The sequence below is a fragment of the Rhinatrema bivittatum genome, chromosome 2 (assembly GCF_901001135.1).
Source record: "Rhinatrema bivittatum chromosome 2, aRhiBiv1.1, whole genome shotgun sequence".
NCBI classification, from domain to species: Eukaryota; Metazoa; Chordata; class Amphibia; order Gymnophiona; family Rhinatrematidae; genus Rhinatrema; species Rhinatrema bivittatum.
Window position 1 is genome coordinate 316,712,674 of NC_042616.1, and position 21,188 is coordinate 316,733,861.

Genomic DNA, 21,188 nt, shown 5'->3' on the forward strand with positions numbered 1-21,188 from the left:
CAGCCTACCCACACTGCGGACCACTAACGGAGCTACCACACACAAGGTTTCAAGAAGAAAGGATTCCCCGGGTTACTCCACCCTGCGGACCACTACTGGAGACTCCATCTCAGGCCTTCTAATTCCTGGACTGAGTTTACAACCTACTCCTCGGGTTTCTCTTTGCTGTATAATAAATATTCTCTGACTCCTGTGTCCATCACTGCTGAGACCCCACCTGTCATGGAGAGTCCACACTGGGCTCCTCCCAGTGGGTGGAGTCAGCTCTCTCCATGACCCAAGGGCCCACAAACCAAGTTAAAACATAACACGTAGCTTCCATCTGTGACGGATCACCATCATCGCCTACCTCCTCATTCTCATCAAGTGTCCACACCTCTGGCGGTTTTGGAACAGGAAAACTGTCGTCATGCGGCACTGGACTCATTGCTGATGCAAGGTTAGGGTACTCAATAAACTTCCTGTTCTTTGATGAGTATCCTGACACATTCGTCATGCAGAAGTAACAGTCAGTTATATGATCTTACTGTTCCCTCCATATCATTGGGATGGCAAACGGCATGGATAGTCGCACACCTTTCAGCCAAGTTCGCAGACTACTGGCGCAAGATGCACAACATATATGAGGAGCCCATGCTCTGTCCTGATCACCAATTTTGCACCTGAAGTATAACTCGTATGCCTTCTGTCACGGCTATTGCGACATTTCATAAAGTATAAGACATTAAATCCACAAGCTTTAAACTCAACAGTTTTAGTGATACGATTCGCTCATTCACACAGATGTTACAGAGGAGACTACTCATTGCTGCTGCTTATATAAGGCTGCGTCGTCATGGAAACAAGTTGGAATCTTGCAGCCAAGCTGGGGCTTGCCCGAGCAAGTTCTGGCATGATCAGGCAGAGTTTCTTGGTGTATTTTAAAAAAACGTTAGTCTCTGTTACATGTTACGTTGCTTATGGCCGTCAAAAATATGACATGAATTTTAAAAATCATAAAAACTACTGTCCAGCAAGAAAATATATGTACGCAAGATTATGTGTTAAAATTTCACAATTAAATTGGCCGTTTCTCAAAAATTTTACGTGATGTACAAATTTTGAAGTAATATCTGTGATCAGCATCAACAAGTCTATCTGGAACACCAAAAATCCTAAAGGAAACAAAAACTTTGTTTACCAGTGTAATCAGAGATTCCAATATAATATTTCATATACGTTTGTTTCTATTAAAAAATAATATTTAAGAGGAGAAACATTGAAAATCTGTTTATTTCATGCTAAAATAAAATCTGAAAATAATTATTTATAATCTGTGTCATTAAATCGCATCATATTCATCAGCATATTAAAGGAAGGTGGGATTGCATTGTTTTATCTTACACTTTATTTCAATTTCTGCAACACCGTAAAGTGAAATACCATCTGGAGAAGAATACATATTCATATACTCATTTTTAATTTGACATTTCAACCCTTTCTAAATCAAGGTATCAGAAGAACAAAACAAATTCAGTAATGCTCATAAAGACATTAAGGGCCGGATTTTAAAAGGGTTACGCGCATAAGGTACACGCGTAACCCTTCTAAAACGGCCCTGCGCGCGCCGAGCCTATATTGCATAGGCTTCCGGTGCGCGCAAAGCCCCGGGTCACGCGTAAGTCTCGGGGCTTTCTTGGGGTGGGCATGTCGGGGGGCGTGATGCGGTCAGCGCGTCATCCGGGGGCAGTGCCGCAGGCGTGGTTTTGGCCCAGGGGCATTCCGGGGGCGTGGCCGTGGCCTCCGGACCAGCTCCCGGACTGGAACATGGCGCTCGGCAGCCATCCCGGCGCGCACACAGTTACGCCTGCTTTGAGCAGGCGTAACTTCTGCGACAAAGGTAGGGGGGTTTAGATAGGGCCGGGGGGGTGGGTTAGGTAGGGGAAGTGAGGGGAAGCGGAAGGAAAGTTCCCTCCGAGGCCGCTCCGATTTCGGAGCGGCCTCGGAGGGAACGGGCAGCACGCGCAGGGCTCGGCGCGCACAAGTTGCACAAATGTGCACCCCCTTGCGCACGCCGACCCCAGATTTTATAAGATACGCACGGCTACGTGCGTATCTTATAAAATCCAGCGTACGTTTGTTCGTGCCTGGTGCGCGAACAAAACTATGCGCGCGTGCTATGTTTTAAAATGTACCCCATACATTGTACCAGTTTTCAAAGCAAGCTTACACGTTATGCTAGCTTTGAAAATCATCCCACCAAAATTGCCTCAGCGTGTGTGTAGTTTGCCTGCTTAGTTTGGGGGAGGGGGCAAGGAATAGGGAGGTCATACTAGCGGGGGGAGGGGGTGCCAGATTTAGCACCAGCACCCACAGCATTTGGAATGGCACTCTCCCCACATGAACTCCCCAAACTATTCCTATGGGTACATGACTTGTAAAGCCACTCATAGAATAGCAGGGATCAGTCTCATAGTAACTGGTTTAAATAAAAGAAGCCTCTTAGAAGTCAAGAACCGGCCCACGTTCCAGCTTTTATTGCCACTCCCAGTGCATGAGAATTTTCATTTTGAGATTTGTGGACCATCTAGGAAGCTTTCTGCTTTTTATACTTTGGAATGTCCTATTTTTGTAATGCTAAACTGCTTTTTAGTTTTACTCAGCTTAGAACCTGGCTTTTTCCAGTGTGATGGAAGAAAAGGCAACTGGTATGACCTTGGAACAAGGGCAATGGTAAGACCTCAGCCAGGCAGTGGCATTGTTAAAAATGGTAGTGCGGGGGCCTAGTTCTATAGTAGGTGCTCTAGGTCCTCACTGGGCCAACAGGGATGTTTTAGTAAGGACCAGAGGGGGGGGGGGGAGAGTGCTGGAGGGGGTGGGGGAGCCGTGGGGGAGTTTAACCAAAGGAGAGGGGTTTGGGAAGGGATGGGGCCTTCATTGTCTTTAAAACTTTCTTTTCTATACTTCAGCCGCCTCATAGGGATGGATGGTACAAGGAGTCTCAAGAAACCACCAGGGTTTTGTTATACTGGGGGAAGGCGGGCAATTATTCAGGCCACTAGGGCCCTTTAAGAAGATGGTGGCCCTGGGCTGTGTGGCAACCATCGAGTGACATTTTTTGAAGCTACTAACCTATGGTATTTTTCCCCCACAGTATTTTACCACAAGAGGAAATACTGCAAAGTTTACAAAGCTGTGGTTCTCAATACTGCCGCTTAGTAAATTCCACAGAATGTTCCTCCTTTGAAGAAAACACTGCAGCTTAGTAAATGACCCCCTAAATGAGCAAATCTGATTAGTGGTTAGTGGGAGGTTGTTCCTGAGTTCTGAAAGAAGACATTTGCACTAGCAAGTTCTACCTTTTGGAGTCTCATTACTTTTTTCTTCTTGATGTACGTTTTGAGTCTTCCCTTGATATTATTCACAGCCCATGTAGCAGGATATTTTTCTTTTTTTCACATTCTTGTTGATGTTATGTTTTTCTTCTTTTTTTTTTTAATTGTAATTATGTATGTTTTCATTGTGAGCCACCTAGGACTATGGATTATGAGACCTATAATATTATATCTTAAAGTAATCTGATTTTATAAAGCAAATCTATGCAAAATAGGTAGCAGATGAATATTTATTATCATAAAAACCAGACACCTTTACAGCTCTTGAGGGCCAGCTCTAATTAGTTTCATGATGCTTATTAGTTTCATCTTTGTAAGTTAAAGTAATTTTTTGCCATGCTAGGTGTGCAATACTGTGAAATGACCTACAAAGAATTAAATACTGAGCCTACAGTGAATTGGACTTCACAACTTGCTAAAAAGGTGCAGATTTCTCTGGGAATTCATGAACAGCCTTTAATTGGATTAATCTGGTACGGGAGTTCCTAAATTGAGAGCAGGAGGCTAAGGCCTAAGAAACTGAATCCATTACCAACAATTGAGCACAGAAAGCTCAGACTATATATAATGAAATGATAGTTTTCTAAAAGACAGCTTATTTGGGTCTTGCTGTCTCACAGTGTATATTTAATAGCTATTTGAATGGCTAAATACTTCATCTACAACAACTTGATTACATATGGCATTGTATATGGCTTGTCGGTTTCATATATTTTACAAAATACATTTTAAAGTGATGCTCCATAATCAACACAATTTATACTTGTGCCTAATGGCATACAAGCACAGAAAAAGCTTCATCCGCTTGACTTCATTAATCACCCCTATCGTACAGAAGAGGATCATTATGTTCATTATTTATTATTTTAAATAAACATTTTCCATTTATAAAGCAAAATGCAGGCTTCATACAAATGATTTTTTAAATGGTCAATTAACAGCCACATTGAAGTCATCTGTTTGCCTCAGGTCCTTACCTTAACCATAGATTCTTCTCCCTGACTTTAAAAAGGCCCACAATATCACATTCAAATATGCAAGATCAGTGTCAGTCAATTAGTTAGAATTCTATATGCATAAGAACATGGCATACTAGGTCAGACCAAGGGTCCATCAAGCCTAGCATCCGGTTTCCAACAGTGGCCAATCCAAGTCACAAGCACCTGGGCAAGAGAACCAAATGAGTTTAAAAGTGGTGGGCATTTACTGGTATGGGTGGTTCCCAGAAGTAATATCTTTTTAACTAATAGAATTGTCTGTGGGAGCTATGCTATAAACAAAAAGAACTTGAGGGAAGATTTATTGGTAAACTTTGGGCTGGAAGGCCCTATGTCACAGGGGCCGGCCAATGGTACCGGTAGCCCCTGTGACATAGTAAGGGCAAAGGCTATCGGTGCCATTTTGAATACTGGCAGCCGACGGCCCGAGTGCAGGAGATCACTCCAGGACCCCCACTAGACCACCAGGGACTTTTGACAAGTCTTGGGGGGTCAGGAGGGTGGGGGGTTGTAGTTAATTAAGTTTAAATGGTTGGGATGGGGTTTTTTTTGGGGGGAAACGAATACATATGTAACTAATGAACAGATCGGGGTCCCCCGAGAACGGATGCAATGGATTTGGGTCCCAAAGAATACGAATACCGAATGGGACGAATCCATCCCTGCTGCACATCCCTACTAGGCAAGACTCCAAAAAATGGACTGGTAGTGATATAAAACAAAATTAAAAAAGCTTTTTTTTTTTTTTTTTTGGTCAATGCAAAATTTATTTGCTAGATGATATGGCTAAGAAAAATAGTATAGCTGGGTTTAAAAAAAAAAAGGTTTGGACAAGGATCTGTCCTCCAGAAACATTATTGGCCAGTTAGGATTGAGGAATGCAACCACATACAGAAGGGAGCTGGAATGAACAACAGGGAATAGGTCTCCTCATTAAAGATCTGTTGGGTACTTCTTTCAAACAATCCAGATTGGCCACTGCGAGAGACAAGATACTGGACTCAGCGAACCATTGATCTAGCCCTGAATGTCTTTTCTTATATTCTTACAGGCTGATACAGTAAAGCACGCTCAACTAAGCGCACTGTTTAACACACATGTCCAACTCCACTCAAAACTAATAGCGCTCATCGCATGCAAATGCATGTTGAGGCTATTAGCTATTCGCTCCAAATACAAAAATAAGAAGTGTGCCCAATCCACATATTTGTATGCTCATAAATTAACACCAGCCCAGAGCAGGCATTCATCATTTCTGAGCGGCGCAAAAAAGTATACAGAAAAGCAAAAAATACTGCTTTTCTGTACATCCTCCCGACATAATATTGAGGCAATATTAAGTTAGAGGAACCAAAAGGTTAAAACAACTAAAGAAAAAAGGTTAAAAAGAAAAAGTCCCGGCAGTCAGGTTAGGAAAAAGGGACAGTCAATTAACGAGCTTTTATCTTCCTAACTTGTGGCTGTGCACAGGGTTAGGAAAAGGGAGGCTCGCAAAATTGAGTGTCCATTTTACTGATCTGCTGACAGCCACCTCTATTGGGCGCCCGCAATTGTTCCCAGGGCCTCCTTTTAGCATGACCTCTCATTTAAATATTGCATCATGCGCCCAGGAGAGGTGGGCACGTTAGGAAAGTGGGAGCTCAACACTGAGTGCCAATTTTCCACGCCACTTTATTGTATCAGCCTGTTAGAGAATAAACACTATCCCTGAAATATAGGCAATGAGTTACATTCTCCAGGTTTTCCAATGTTTCTACTTTCAAATAGCATTAGTCCATTGGCTTTCAGGTCTTTCTATTTGCAAAAAAAAAAATAATACATATTTGTTCCATTAGTCTTAAACCTAACTTTGATCAAAATGATCTGGCTTTTTTAATTCTTCATATCAGCAACTCAAGTTGAATAAATAAAAGACATAGGAGGGAGTAATGGAGAGGAAGTGTGGTTATTGCTTCAATTGCTATAAATGATGGTATTAACAGCAGAAGACTGTACTGACAAAAGACTTCCTCTCCAACTGTAAGCTGTGATGGATTTAGGGTTTTGGCACCTGTAGGCACCGTTAGTGTTGTCACCCCCTATAACCCACCCCCCTCCTTGAGGTTGGACAACAGGGAGCAGAGGGTCTAAGGCACAGTCCCCCCCCTAGTTTCCTGTGGTTGCTCAGGGATAGATTCTGTGGCAAAAATTAAAATATTTCAGAAGCAAATTGGAAAACATTTCCAGCTTTTATATTATATTATAAAAATAAAGTAGTTTTATACTATGATTAGTATAATTTTATATTATTTTTACTGGATGAAGAAAAGCGAACTCCAGTATCAGTACAGGGAGGGGAAGGGAAGGGGGTCAGGAATGGGGGGAGGAAAAAGAGGAAGGAGTATGAAAAGGAAAGAGGACTCGGGATAGAGAAGATGGGAGATGGGGAAGATTAGGAATCTGTGATGAGTAAGATGAGAGAGAGAGAGAGAGGGAGGAAGGATCTTTGATTGAGGAAGGGGAGGAGGGAGTAGGAAGGATTGGGGAGTGGATTTCAAGAGCTGGAGGAAAGGGAGAGGTAGGAAGGTAGATTCCAGGTTCTTGTGGCATAGAATCCAAGATCAAGGGAGGGAAGACTTGAATTGCAGTGGGTGATTAGGAGAAGAGGGAAGTGTCCCTTCTATGATCCAGTCCTGTTCCTCCTTCCATCCCCCTCTCTTAACATTCCACACACACACACACACACACACATACAATCCCTTCTCCCTTATACACAGACCTACACCCACTAGCCAATCCCACTCTCATCCCCCAGCCTCTTTTCCCAGCCACTCCTAGTTTCCCCAAAATGATCCCCCTTTGATCTGTCTGCTGCAGGCTTTCCTGTTCCCTGCATGCTCCCTGGAGGGGAGGGGCTGGATCGGGAAGGAGAGGGCTGTTCTCTGCTAAGTGAGATTAGGAAAACTGAAAGGCAGAAAATCTTCAGCTAGCCTGCTGCCTCCCTACCCAGCTTTTTGCTGCCCTAGGCACAGGTCTAATGTGCCTATTGGCAAATCCAGGCCTGACTGTAATGTGCCTTCATTTATTGATGGGACACCCAACTCCTGGCCTGGACTACAGACAATGTAAAAAGTTTCAGAAGTCATAAACATGGAGCAATCCACAGGCAGCAATGTGAAAAGCATTGGAGGCTCTGCAAATTGCCATCAGATATTTGCAACTCTTTAGACACGACTGAGCACTATGCCTGGCAGTAGACAGTGTCATACAATCTTTCAGGAGCCAATAAACATAAACATACATAGCTGTTGTCTTGCCAGACCCATTGGGACCCAAGAGAGCAGTGATCTGATCTTTGTAGAACGTGATGCTCAAGTCTTTAACTGCTATCTTCTTATTGCCTTCATACTCCTTGGTGACAGATATCATGGAAACTCCAGCCTTCACTCCACGGGGGGCTCCTGGTTCATGTTTCTGCTCTCGGAACAAAGAGTCTGTGTGCATGAATAAAAAACAACATAGTACAATATGACTGTCCAAAGAGTATATGCAGTAATAATGCCCCAGTACATAGGCTGCAATATTGCCCTTCTTGACAAGGTTTCCACTTCTCACGCAATGATGTTAAAGTTCTTCCAAGTAGCTAAGATGTGAGATGGAAAGGATTTAAAGACACAAACTCTGGTAAGGATTCCCTGTGAGTCTGGATTTTAAGGAGGACATGGTGAGACAGCGGTGCCCTTTCCTTTAAGGTAGTTTGAGGGAGTTTTCTATATACTTCCTCAGAAGCATTTACATCATACTTCAACATTTTATAAACAGCATTAAAACACTTAAATATAGGACAATAAGTTTCATTCAATAACAGTCAGCTTATGAATATGCACAGAGCTCATGCATAGTCATGCAGTGGGCTGTGTCATCTCAGCATTTCAGATCGCTGACCTCTCTCTTTTCCATGGGGAGGTCACTGCTCCCGCTGCATGGTGACTCTATTCTGTGTCCCATCATGTCTTGACCAGCACCGTCTTGCCATGTCAGCAATTTTCTTCTTTTCATATGCTCCCCCCTTTTCCATCGTGCGGTTACTGGCTCCTGTCCGATGAATTGTCCTTGGACAGGTTATGTTTTCTACTCTAGCTGTCCTAGGGCTGATTGCTTTTTATTTAGAAAAAAAGCTTATAATCAACAAGCTGATCTAATAAGCTGGGAGATATTGCTATACTAGTCAAAATTATCATCTTGTTTCTCTCTGCTGAGATAGTGTTTCTTTGCTGGAACACACATGTCAGCATCCATCTTTTAAAATCTGTATTCCTCTGAGGTCAGTATTCATATTTTATTGCATACAGTGGTAGAACATTTGGTATCTCCCTTATACTCCCACTCCCTGGAAGCCTTCTCCCCTATAGATATAAAAAATACATGCATATCGGTCATGTCATTTTCTAAAGAGTCATTTCTACAGGTAAAGCACTGCATCCTCCACAGATGTCCCTTTCAAAAATATCCTTCCTGTAGCTAATTATGTTCCTTTTCGTGTTTTGGGAGGGTTGCACATGTGTTTTTATAACTAAACTAAAATTCCAAACAGAAGTCAGCTTATAACTGGGTGTATTAAAAGGAGAATACAAAATATGTAGATCACTGACCTGTACGTTGGAAAGTTTCATTGAAAAACAAATTTGAATTTAAATTCTGTTTCCTTTTCTTCTCCGCTGCAGAAAGGTTTTGCCAGTAGGAGATGGTAAATGGGAAGTACCACACTTTCCTGGACCCAAACTTGCCTGGGTTAAATAACAAACAGGAGTAAAGGAGGAGGTCCATCCATATTCAAAAGCCATGTAGACACACTTTTGCCCAGCATACTAATATTCACAAGTTTTGCTCACGTACCAGCAGATGCAGCTTCATTAGAAATGAAATAAACTTTATAGTGAAAAGAAAAACAAAGAGAAAAGGAAAAAGAAGGGGTATTGTCTAAACTGAACCCCCTCCAAATGTAACCAACATTTAACATTTAAATATTAACTCTCCCTTCTGGCCTTCCCCTGTCTTCCTTTCCTCTCTGGATACCACTTACCACAGAGGCAGGCAACATTTTGAAAATGAACCCGATGGAGCAAGTGCAACTGGGAATTGCTCTTGCCCCATTTTGACTGATGGAACCCCACAGATAGGATAAATGGCACTGGGGGTGGGTATGGAGGGAAGGCCTGGAGGGGTTCGATTTGTTAATGTCATCAGGGCTGTTTTAGAGTTTCTAAAACAAAAGGAAACAAAAATTCTTTGAATTTCAGTGGATTTTGTTTTTGACATGTTTTCTAATGAAACAAAACTAGCTTGTTTTGTTTCATTTTTTCATTTTTTTTTAGAAAGCAAAAGTACATCTCTACCAATAAATCACATTTGAAATTCAATGGCTATAAATTTGCAAGTGTAGACATAGTTCACAATTTTATTTTTTTTTTTGCAAATATGAATAGCTTAGCTTTTGACATTCATTTTTACAGTGAATATTTTTGCACATTTCTAGCGCTTCCCGTTCATTGTTCATAATTTTTGCCTTTGTTTCTTCCTTCATAGGTAATAACTCTTAATGTGCTGAAACTGAATTGAGGGGAAAACGACAGAGCCCAATTTTATAACATCCCCATGTAGGGCTGAAGTCTTTGAGTGCTTTGTAGACATAGACTTCAGCCTTAGTTTTCAAAGTGGACTTATGTGCTTAAGTCTGTTTTGAAAAACAGCAGACCTTAGTGCGGCTTAGGCTTGCCTGCTAGAGAGTAGATATAAATAGCCATGTGAACATTTACATACATATTTTTGAAAATCAAAATTACATGCATAAATGATTTCCCTACCCCAACTCTGCTCCTGGAAATGTTTCTTTGGAATATGTTTAAAAGTATGTGTGAAATTGCTTCTTTGTATACTTTTATGCATACAAGTCCCAGGGTAATTTTCAAAAAGACTATTTATGCATGTAAAACGTGGTTTAGAAAATTACCCTCAGAGAATAAATAAGGCCTGGATTCACCATTCTAACGCAGAATGGTGAATCCAGCGAAAACAGGGGGCGGGGGGGGGGGGGGGCGAAGGAGGCTTGCGAAAGCAGGCAGCCATCGCACTACCGCGGTGTTATCGCTGCCGGCTTTCGCACCCAATAGCGCCACCATGAAAGGTGGCGCTATTGGGCACGCTACTGGCAAAGATAACGATGTTTACGTTATCACCGCCAGCAAAGACATCGCAGCATCCGCCCCCTCACCGCCCCGACACCGCCCCCGGCAAGCTATCGCACGCGATAAGCTATAGAAAATGACCCCCTAAGTTTCTTACCAGGAATTATATTAGAAAAATACCAGCCAGCAACAAAGTATAGGATTGAATCAATGAGTATCATCCAACATGACCAACCAAACGTCATAGCTCCTCCCTGTTCAAGAGGTTGGTAAAGGTTATCCCACTGAATTCCTAGAGAAGGACAGACAGAAGGCAAAGTTCAAATCATTCAAATTCTAATATTTTACATCAGAACATTAAGGCATACTGTAATAAAACAAAAGACCACATACTTTTAGGCTTTTCATTTATTTTTGGAACACTAGGTAGGGCTAATTTAGGCCAACAAATGTAAAGGAACTGCATAACATCCAAGGTAAAGTATAAGTTTTAAAGACATCCCCATTCCTACCTTACCCCCTTTTAGGTATTAACTCTTATTTTTCAGCAAATCCCACTGAAATAAAATGTTCAAAAATGGCCGTAAAAAGCAGGTTTTAAATAATGGACATTTTTCAGGTTTCCACCTATTCTTGTTAATGTCAAAGCTCTTGGAAAAAAGATTTCCTATAAGATTCTTGTAATGACTATCAACATATATTTGTACAGTGTAACTGAATCAGCTTATGAAAGCTTGTGCATTGCCTTTTATTAGCTTGGCGTGAATTTTCAAATGTTATGCGCATTATGGACCTAATTTTTAAAAGTATTTACATGCATAAAAGTGGGTTTTACACATGTAAATGTACTTTACCCATGTAAGTGGGCTTTTAAAATTTCTACAATATATGCCATTGCATTCTCCATAGGATTTACCAGTGCAAGTGAAATTTAAGTGCATAAATGGCTTTTGAAAATTTTATGATACTAGGTTACATTTACACGTATTAAACCTTTGAATGAAGGTAGTTTTAAAAGCAGTTAACACTTGCAAATGTAACATACAATCATAGCAATTTTAAAAAGCGTAAAGTGCACTTACATATGAATATCTTATGGACATATTGTTGTGTCCGTCGGTGCTAGACGGCTTTGCCCCGTTTGCCTCACCTTATTCACGGCTCCTCCCGCTTACCTAGGAAAAATGGCTACCGCCGCGTCTACAAGCCGACCTCTCTGGCATCCCCGGAATGGCTATGGTGCTGCCTCTTGCCATATTCCTCCCAGGTACCTACTAGGGTGTGCGCGCATCACCCACGTCTTTATGCAGCCCTTGGCGCGAAACTTGGGGGCGTTCCCCCATACTGAAGTCATGCCATCCGGGTATATAACATCTTCTATTTTGCTAGCTTGTTGAGTTAGCAAGGACTTGCTTTAGTATACGTACCGTTTCTGTCTACGCTACTCTGCCGCTTCCGTGCTGCCGCTGGAAGCTTTCTCTCTGCCCTTCGGGGTAACTACTAACCTGGGTACCCGCTCCTCGGGGGCCCTCTGCTTTATTTCAGGTGCCTTACAGGGAACAGGTACTCACTCCTCGCTCCCTGCCTCAGTGCCTGCACTTACTTCTACAACCTGGTGGAATCGCCTATCTACAGCAAACACCTAGTGGGAACTCTAACTCCCAGTCTATCTCATCCACAGTACTTCCTTGCTGGGAAACCTGCTTCGGAACCTCTCAATACCAACAGGTGAGAAGGGCTCCATCTGCCGAGGACCCTGAGACTGCAACTACCAGACTGCCTCACTACTGCCACCTCTGGTGGTACTCTTCAAAGCTGTCTAATAAATAACTAACTGTGTTTGTGCGTTCTGAGTCTAGCCTAGTACTGTGGCTCCTCACGGGGCTCCTTCCCATGGGTGTGGTCATCTACCCCAGTACCCAAGGAGAGAGAAAAAGGGAAAAAAATAGATAAAGTGCGTGGCTTACTGGGCAGACTGGATGGGCCGTTTGGTCTTCTTCTGCCGTCATTTCTATGTTTCTATAAGTGCTTTTAGCTTTATGCCCTTAATTAGAGCTGGCATCATGGGGAGAACATTGCTCGATATAATTTGACTGCACAGTTCCAGAGTGATCCTTCCAAATGACCTGAGAAGTGTCAGGTATATTGTAATGAAGATGATAATATAATGCACTATTCCAACTGGACACCAGGCTAAAACAACCCATATGAAGGGTGTTTGTGTGACTTTTCTGGATTAAGAGCAACGTGTGTCTGTCTCCATGCAAATGGGCTGGTAACTCACAATTTTTTTCTCAAGTTACCTGCCCGTTTATACAATATGTAAATTATGTCAATAGCAATATTTTGACATTAAAGTTCATATAAAATTGTGGAATTTAGCACAAAAAATTGAAGCTCACCTTCTCGAAATGTAGTTAAGTTTTGCAGGAAAATATCAGTTTGTGAGTTTTTGCACATGATAATTAGCTATGTGAACTTAAATAATGAGCTGCTTTGCATAATTATGCAGGACATTACCTATGTTGCACAGCAGGCATGGGCAAATTTGCAAATGCTATATCTTGCTTTCCAAAATCGCCAATAGCACATGTTAACAAAATAAAGCCTGCTAGCAGTGATTTTAGCATGCAAAATTATATTTGTAAATTTTGTCACACTTTAGTATATCGGCCTCAAGGAAAGATTCTGAACTACAAGGAGATAGGTTTTTATACTGTCTAAGATGTGAATATTTTTATCCACCAAATTCACTAAATTGCTTTTGGCCAAGTCACAGATTTGGGTGAATCAAGCTCTAAGCTCAACAAAATGCACAATGTTCCCAAGTATGAGTGGAGCATTGTCTGAAGACATGAATTACAGGACAGCTTACACTCCAGGTCATACTCCATTTTACACCACAGCGGCCTGTAAGGATTGTGAGCCCTTGTGCTGTGGCATGTGAGTGAGTCCACTAGGTCCATGCCGACAGCTGGTGAACACGCACTGGTCTGGGACAGGCTGGAGCTTCGCCTAAACCAGCCCCGTTCCCTTCACGTTGCAGGGGCCCGCAGGACTTAAGCTAGTTCCAAGGGTGATCCAAGAGAGAGTTCAGAGATGGGCCAAGAGTCAGGGTGGGCAGCAAGCAAGACAGTAGTCAAAGTTCATACTTGAGATCAGAACCAGAGGATCAAGCCAAGACAGACAAGACACAGTGGGACAAGACAGGACATGACGGACAAGGCAAGCAGACAGAGTGGTGCAATAGAGACAGGGCAAGGGCAGAGACAGGGCAAGGCTGGATGAGGCAAGCTGGATAGGCCAGACAAGGCAAGGCTGGAGGAGCTGGACAAAGCAAGGATGGATGGGCTGGAGCAACAGGCTCTGCTGGCTAGGCAGAGAACACGTTGCTGAGGCGCCAGCTGACTGTCAAGGAGGCCCTTAAATAATTGGGGCTTGCTGACATCATCCAAGTGCACCGCAGGACTTTTTCTGCCATGGGCCTTTTAAGGAGCAGCATGCACCATGTACACACACCTAAGGAGGGCCCAGAGAGGTTTGGAGCATGGTGGCAAGCAGGTGCGGCATCGGGAGAGTGGCAGCAACCTGGAGTGAGTGTAGCCAGTCACGGCAGCCTGCCACGAATGTATTTAACCAGTAAAAGAAAAATGATATCTATGATCAGAAAATCACATAGCTGCTATGGGAGTAGCTTTCTTATTACGGCGGTTACTAACCCAAACCAACTAACTGGATACTTCACTTAGATGCAGCTCCAGCACTGCTATCTACGATGGCGGGGGTTGAAGGGAAATAGAACCAAAAAAATTATTTAAAGGGACAAGAGTAACAGAAAAGTATGAAAAAAAAAAGTGTAAAACCTTGCTGGGCAGACTGGATGGACCATTTGGTCTTCTTCTGCCATCATTTCTATGTTTCTATGTTTCTATAAAAGCGATTCAAAAGGCTTTATTTTTAGATACAGTCATTTCAATTCAAAGCAAAGGAAGTAAACCTTACTGTGCCAGCAGATGAAGGGCACCAGCAATCTGTGGCTCTCCCACAGTTCTCTTGAAATCATTTTTAAAAAGGTAACAAAAAATGTGTTTTCTAAATGAGTTTACCCTCTGCCCATTTCATCCATGTGTTTCACATCAGCTACCTCTTACCTGTCTCTTGTCCTTCAAGCATTATGACCAAAAATATTCCTTGACCAAAAGCAGTGGTAGACAGAAGGCACTGCAGGAGAAAAAGAGAAATAATGGAATCATGGGATATTCTGTTAAAAAAAAAATACTATTTAAATAGAACTTTCTGTGATTTTAAAGGATGGCTGTAGTATTATTAAATGGGGAAGTCATGCCCATAGTTCAAGGCAGCTTACTGTCTCATCAGGCAAGAAGGTCATGCTGGTTAGAAAACGTTTTATACCTTTAGTGGGTTTAGAGCTGCCAAACCATGAAAAAGGGGATCACCGCTGCTCTCAAATGCATTTGTTTGGTGCTACACAAGCAGAGAAATGACATTGGCATATCTGGCCCAATGTGGAAAGCGTGGGGACATCCTAAAATCACGCAATTCTTTGCTGATGCTGGCACAAAATGGATGCTCCCAACAGAGGCAGAAATCCCAGTGCCTGTTTGGCTGTAAAACCTACTGCCCAGCTAGGTAAGCAGGAGTGTCCGATAAGAAGAGTAACCCAGTATGTTTGGAATCATGACAGTTCCTCTTGCGTAATTTTCAAAAGAACTGCTGTGGGCAAAGTAGTTCTTTAACCACAGAAATGGCCCGTTAGAATATTGTGCAACTGATAATGTGCATAAAATAACGAGCAAATACACAGCCTGTGTGCACTTTCACACACGTAAGAGAGAAGCACTCAGGATACAGTCTGCGTAGGGTTTGGACTTGCTCGCAAACCTTTTACTTTAAAAAAAAGTATGCACTTAATTCTCTCAGCAGAACTATGCACACCAAATGGCAGATGTAATTGGGTGCATGTAGTTTTGTCGGGATAACTTTTAAAGTGGATTTGTGTGTATAAGCCTGCTTTGAAAATTGAATGGGCCAAGAATTTAGTCTCAGCTGTCTTTATTAAATATATTCCTCAGAAGCACATAATAGAAGGAAAATTGTTCTCTTCCAAATCCCTTTATTTTCTACCACTCTCGCCATTATAAAAAAAAAAAAGCAGGGGAAAGCAGGAACACCATTGTCAGCTCAAACTGTCATCCTGTGGACTTAAGGCTATCAACTGGCTCCATGTCATCTAGAACAGCCGAGCATCAGGTGGTTCCAATTTCTTTAAGAAAAGTAAGCCAAGTCCATAGATGAAATGTGGGAAATCAGATTGGTCCAGAAGACATTGAGCCAGTTGGAAACCCATTCTGTAACATATTCTACATGTCCAGGAATTAATATTTTTTTTTTTTTTTTTGCAGTGCTTTTCTATGACACCGTCATGGCGAGAACCCATTTGTTACTGATATCAGCAATGGTCTACACTGTGTCTCAGCCCACTGAAACAGCTGCAGTTTTACTTTTCACTTTTGCGTCCTTCGGTTGCTTGAACTGTAAATTTTACAGAGTGGCACAATAATAAAATTGCAAGCAACAGGTTTCTACTTCAGTGGGGACTACACTGACTTGGGATGCAATGTAAGCCACTGGTAGTAACAATGTGGAACAAAACCATGCCTCTCCATGCTAAGTGGATGCTGTATTAAATTAAGAAACAGTCTGAAAAACTGAAGTTCATTTTCATTGGTTTTCAAAGTTGAGTTATTTTCCACAATGCCCATGATTATATAGGTTGGATTGAGTTCCCTGGCAATGACAGCCAATGAGTAAAAATGAGACCTCAAGTTGCCTCAGTGTGCCTGTTTTTTGGGCTTGCAGTTAAAATCTTCTTCTCTTAAACACTCAGTTACTGCACAGTGAAAACAGATTATAAAGTGGTGTCTGTATTCTTCCTGTTGCTGCTTTTACAAGACAATAAGGTATTCATTACTTAATGTTGCCAACTCCCTGAAGACATCAGTTGCCTATAACTCAACCTAAGCTTTGTATCCTGTTTCTACCCTGCAGTAGATGAATGCGTAAATAAAGTGATCTGAACCAGTAAATTGAACAGATATGACTTGGAAGTGATGGAAAAGCCATAGATATCTCGCACAACATTTTCATTTCTTGGCACTGTGATTTTTGTCACACTTTTTCAGGCTGTATGTTTCTGAACGTAAACATAGCTGAGAAGAAATATGTTTTTATTGCACTCCTTTTATTAGATTTTTTTTTCCCAGCACTAAAATTCTATGTGAATATGAGGAATCTGCTTATTCTAGAGCATTTCAAGGAACTGTCATAAATATACAGTACAACATATTAAAATACAGAACAGTAGGTAAGCGTGGCATGCTGTATATTGCCATTACTTTGCTTTCATAAGGAACGGGAGAGCTACATTTAAGAAATACTGCTCATATGTTTTGTACATTGTAATCATGACAATAAATAGCCACTACTCTCACCACCCTCCCCCACAAAAAAAGACAAACACTGATTCACTTTAACTGTTGCCGTGTGCTCCAGTTTTGTAGCGCCAACAGCATAAACACAGAACTATGAGAGGAAGGGGAAACTCGGGGACTTGACACCATAGGACTGGAAGTGAGAAAGGAGACAGGAAACAAGATGAGACCCTATAATCAGGCATTAAACCTCAATCAGGTTTAGTATTTCAGCCAAAAACAAAGGTTTCACAGCTTCAAGGAAATGTCAAGCCAGGGATTTTCGATTTCTTCATCCCAGGTCTGAATCCAGCCTCAGGAGCAAATTATTATGCAAAAAGATTTTGGGCCAGTATTTGTATTGTGTTGCTGTTTTCTGCCCATCCTCATCCCAATAACCCCACCCCTAACTGGGATCTCCCCCAGATGCACTCACTGCTGCCCCCAACTGGACCTGTGCCATCCAGTCACATTTATCACTCCATTGGCAGACCAGGGCATAGTTCTCAGCATCACAGAAGCATCATGAGCGTTCTAGGGGATTTTTCTCTCCTTTCACCCTTCCACCCCCACCACATCAGATATTGTATCAAATTACTGTGGTCAGGAGGGTGGGACAGACCTGCCTTCCAGAGCTCAGGCAGTGCCTTTCTAACTTTAGCAAGTGGGCATTTATTCATACAGCAGGGCTTTAATGCAAACTCACTCCAGAGCCAGGTTTGGTGCACCTGCATGACTGCTTGCCGGGCAGGGCTCCCAGCCAACTCCATGTCGACAGGCACAGGCAGAATCTGTCCTCTCTTCCCCCACCCCCTGCTGGCTCTATGGATTTGCAGCCTCTGCTGCTTTTCTGGAAGAAATTGGAACTTCAAGTCCACAGAGGCCACGGGGCAAAACTAGGACGGGCTCAACCTCTTCCCAAAAAAAAGGTGAAAGAGCCATTTGAGAAGCCAATGCTGAATTGCCATATGCCTGGAAACTAAAGTCATCCTCCTTAGGAGGCTTGTGGACCCCCAAACATTTGTATTCCTTGTAAGGACCCCACTTCAGAAGGTAACAGGGTCTTGTGCAGCACTTCAGAGTTCACGGGTAAGTCAAGCCAGCTGACTGACAAACACAAAGCCAAAACCTATGGACAGAACCTCAAGAATTATTTACAGGAGACAGCACAAAGTTTGGGAAGCACATTAAGGGCCTGATTCATGAAGGTTTTTTCTCTCTTTCTATATCTATGGGAAAAGATCTTTATGGCTCAGACCCTAAATCAACTATAAAAATAATAACAACAACAATAATCATTATTAATACAATTCTTACCAAAATCGTTTGAGTGAAAAAACTGAATTGATTCTGCAGAACCAAAAGCACTGTGCATGGTAAAAAGCTGATCAGATAGATGAGGCTGGCACAGAGAGCCGCTGTGCTGGGATTGCTGAAAAACACTCCGAGCAGGAAACTCATCATGATGACCGCAGTCCCGAAATCGAGGAGGAAGAGGAAGATGATTACCCCATCACTGTGCCCAAGAATGCCACCCACTTTCAGGATGATGACTAGGACACCGCTGGTGACAGCAAATATGATTAGATTTTCCAGAAACCATGCCAAGAAATGGATGCCTGGATGGACGCCCATCATCTTCATGAACTATCAAAACATAAACATCGTCACTGCTGACAGAAAGGACAACACCGACACAATCAAGTCATTGTTGCTGTTGGCTTTATCCTCTTTTAACTCCTCAGTGGTCTCTGTCCGTCCCACCCCTTTCCAGATGGGCTGTACAGGCAGTACAGGTGCCTTGCTGGGTGTCAGTCACCTCTTCTGAGTTGCACCCTCCTTACCAGTGGCTGATCCGAAGTGATTAACACTGCAGCGACAGCTGCTGTCCCTGCCAGGGCTTGTGCATGCCATCTCTGAGGCACAACCATGTCCAGCCGAGCTCCATCAGATGGGGAAGCTGAGCCCAGATGCCCCCATGTCCCAGAGAAGAGCCACAGGGCCAGCCCACAATCATCTCTTTTTTTTTTTTTTTATAAATCAGCTGGCATAAGCCACTGTGTAAAATTAAGAAGCTTCTTACACCAAGTAAATAAATTGTTATGGCATTTAGCGGGTAATTTTCAAAGACTTACAGGGGGGTTTGTGTGTATAAAATTGGCATATGTGTGTATAAGGTGCCTCTGTGCACAGAAAGCACATTTTCAGAAGGGCGGGAGTACTTGCGTATTGTTGCTGCCATGCGCAAAATAGGGATGTGCTCTCATTTGAAATGACATAGGCAATGTCACAGAGACTACCACTGCCATTGGGTAACCCCCTGTCACATGTTAGGGGCAAAGGGCAGCCAGCACCACTGAAGAAAATGTATTTTAATTCTTTTTTTTTTAATTTCTATTACACTAATATCCAAAGTTCCTGGCGGATCACAAAATGGGCGATGGCCAGGTCCACGAGTAGAAAGGTAGCTCGCGGACCGCCACTAGATCATCAGGATGATTTTGGTAAATCTGGAGGGGGTCGGGAGAATGGGTTAGGGTGGGTGATATGGGGGCTGGCAGCCAGGAGGCTATTTTTTTATACAAAAGGGAAAGGTTGGAGGTTGGGGCGAGACATGGTAACAACAGGTTTTTTTTTACAAATACTATCTTTGAGACCTTTGACCACCTCCTGAGATGACAGGGGTTGGGACCGGGGTCTCCAGAGACCCCTGGGGTCTGACCCACAGGATGTTTTCTTGTCTTTTGTTTTGGAAAATAGTGCACGCTATTTGCAAATAGTGGGCACTGTGTGCATGTAGTATGCACTATTTGCAAAGAGCAGGCACTATTATTTGAAACAAAAAAACCCAAAAAAACCCCACAAAATTAAAAAAAAGAAAAAAAATGAAATGACATGAGAAACTGAACAACTATTTTTGCTGTGCACACACCTAGTGGAAAAGTATGTATGTACAGACATGGTGCTTTCAGGGCATTCTGGGATGGGACTTGGAGCTACATCTACATAACTGGAGTATGCACATGATGCTTTTTCACTTACTAATCAGATGGCGAAATTAAATCTGACTTCTCTTTTGTCAGCAGTTTTTAGGTGGGGGGGGGGGTCCTGCAGCAAATGGAGTGGGTGTGGGTGAACTGGTTGAAGAACACTCATGAGTAAGTATTTTAATATGCGAGATACCCGATACATCAGCGAACTTTATGAAATATCTGCCGGAGGGTTATTATGTGCGTTGGCTACAATTATTTAATAGATAAACTATATGCATGTACTTTTATAAAACAGGTGTCTAAAGTTTGTGTTTCCCAGCATTAAAAAAAAATGTGCATGTACTGAAACTTGCACGGGCACTTTCAGATGCACGGTATTTTCTAAATTGTGCACTTCCTGCAGGGTTTATAAACTCCGGGCATAACTTTAGGTGCAGCTGCTTATGTGCATGTGCTTTATGCACATAAATGGCTTTGAATATTACCCCTAAAAGGGATAATATCAATGGCTGTCTCCTGTCCTTCTACAGGCATGACAATTGTCTACATGATCCCATCTCCTCTTTTTCCCCCATACCCACACGCCTTTACATTCATGCAGTAAGCTATTGCCACTGTATATTTCTAAAGAGATACAATAAAAGAACTGTAATGCCAATCAGATAATGACATCATCCCACATTCTCTACCCCATGATATATAGATAGATAGATAGATAGAGATATAGATGTATATGTATAAAGTTTCATATACAACTCATTTAATTTTTCTCACACGATTTGGAAATACATTCCATTTACCTCTCAAAATGTTTACTCAGAGTCTCTCACTTGTTTCGGATCCTACATCTGCAATATACCATTCTTTGAAAGCTGAAGTTAATTACCTCCACAAGACAAATGCCCTTCTCGTACACCAATTTCCGAACCATGCCGGCTATAGAGATCATCCAAGCTAACATCATCATCAGTGGGAAAATGAAGCCAATATTGTTCAGGAATCTGAAAGGGAAAATTCATAGGTTTTATTTTTTTAATGAAAAATGTGTTTCATTAAATTTTGAATAGTATAACAGGGAAAATATATAAAACATACAATTGTTTCTGTTGTACACCATACATTGAACAGATTAAACAATGCAAACACACCCTATATTAATCCACACCAA

The 21,188-nt window shown here is 42.2% G+C and overlaps 1 protein-coding gene across 1 annotated transcript in view; it reads right to left on the bottom strand.

Annotated features, from left to right (window-relative positions):
• Window positions 1–21,188, bottom strand: part of ABCA13 (ATP binding cassette subfamily A member 13) — a 929,477-nt gene that overhangs the window by 617,009 nt on the left and 291,280 nt on the right. The window contains exons 26-31 of the mRNA XM_029587089.1: window positions 20,907–21,021; window positions 18,345–18,674; window positions 14,688–14,757; window positions 10,694–10,828; window positions 9,004–9,138; window positions 7,653–7,845 (exon numbers count right to left, since the gene is read on the bottom strand). Of these exons, the coding sequence (XP_029442949.1) occupies window positions 7,653–7,845; window positions 9,004–9,138; window positions 10,694–10,828; window positions 14,688–14,757; window positions 18,345–18,674; window positions 20,907–21,021 (978 nt within the window). The remainder of the gene's footprint in view (window positions 1–7,652; window positions 7,846–9,003; window positions 9,139–10,693; window positions 10,829–14,687; window positions 14,758–18,344; window positions 18,675–20,906; window positions 21,022–21,188) is intronic.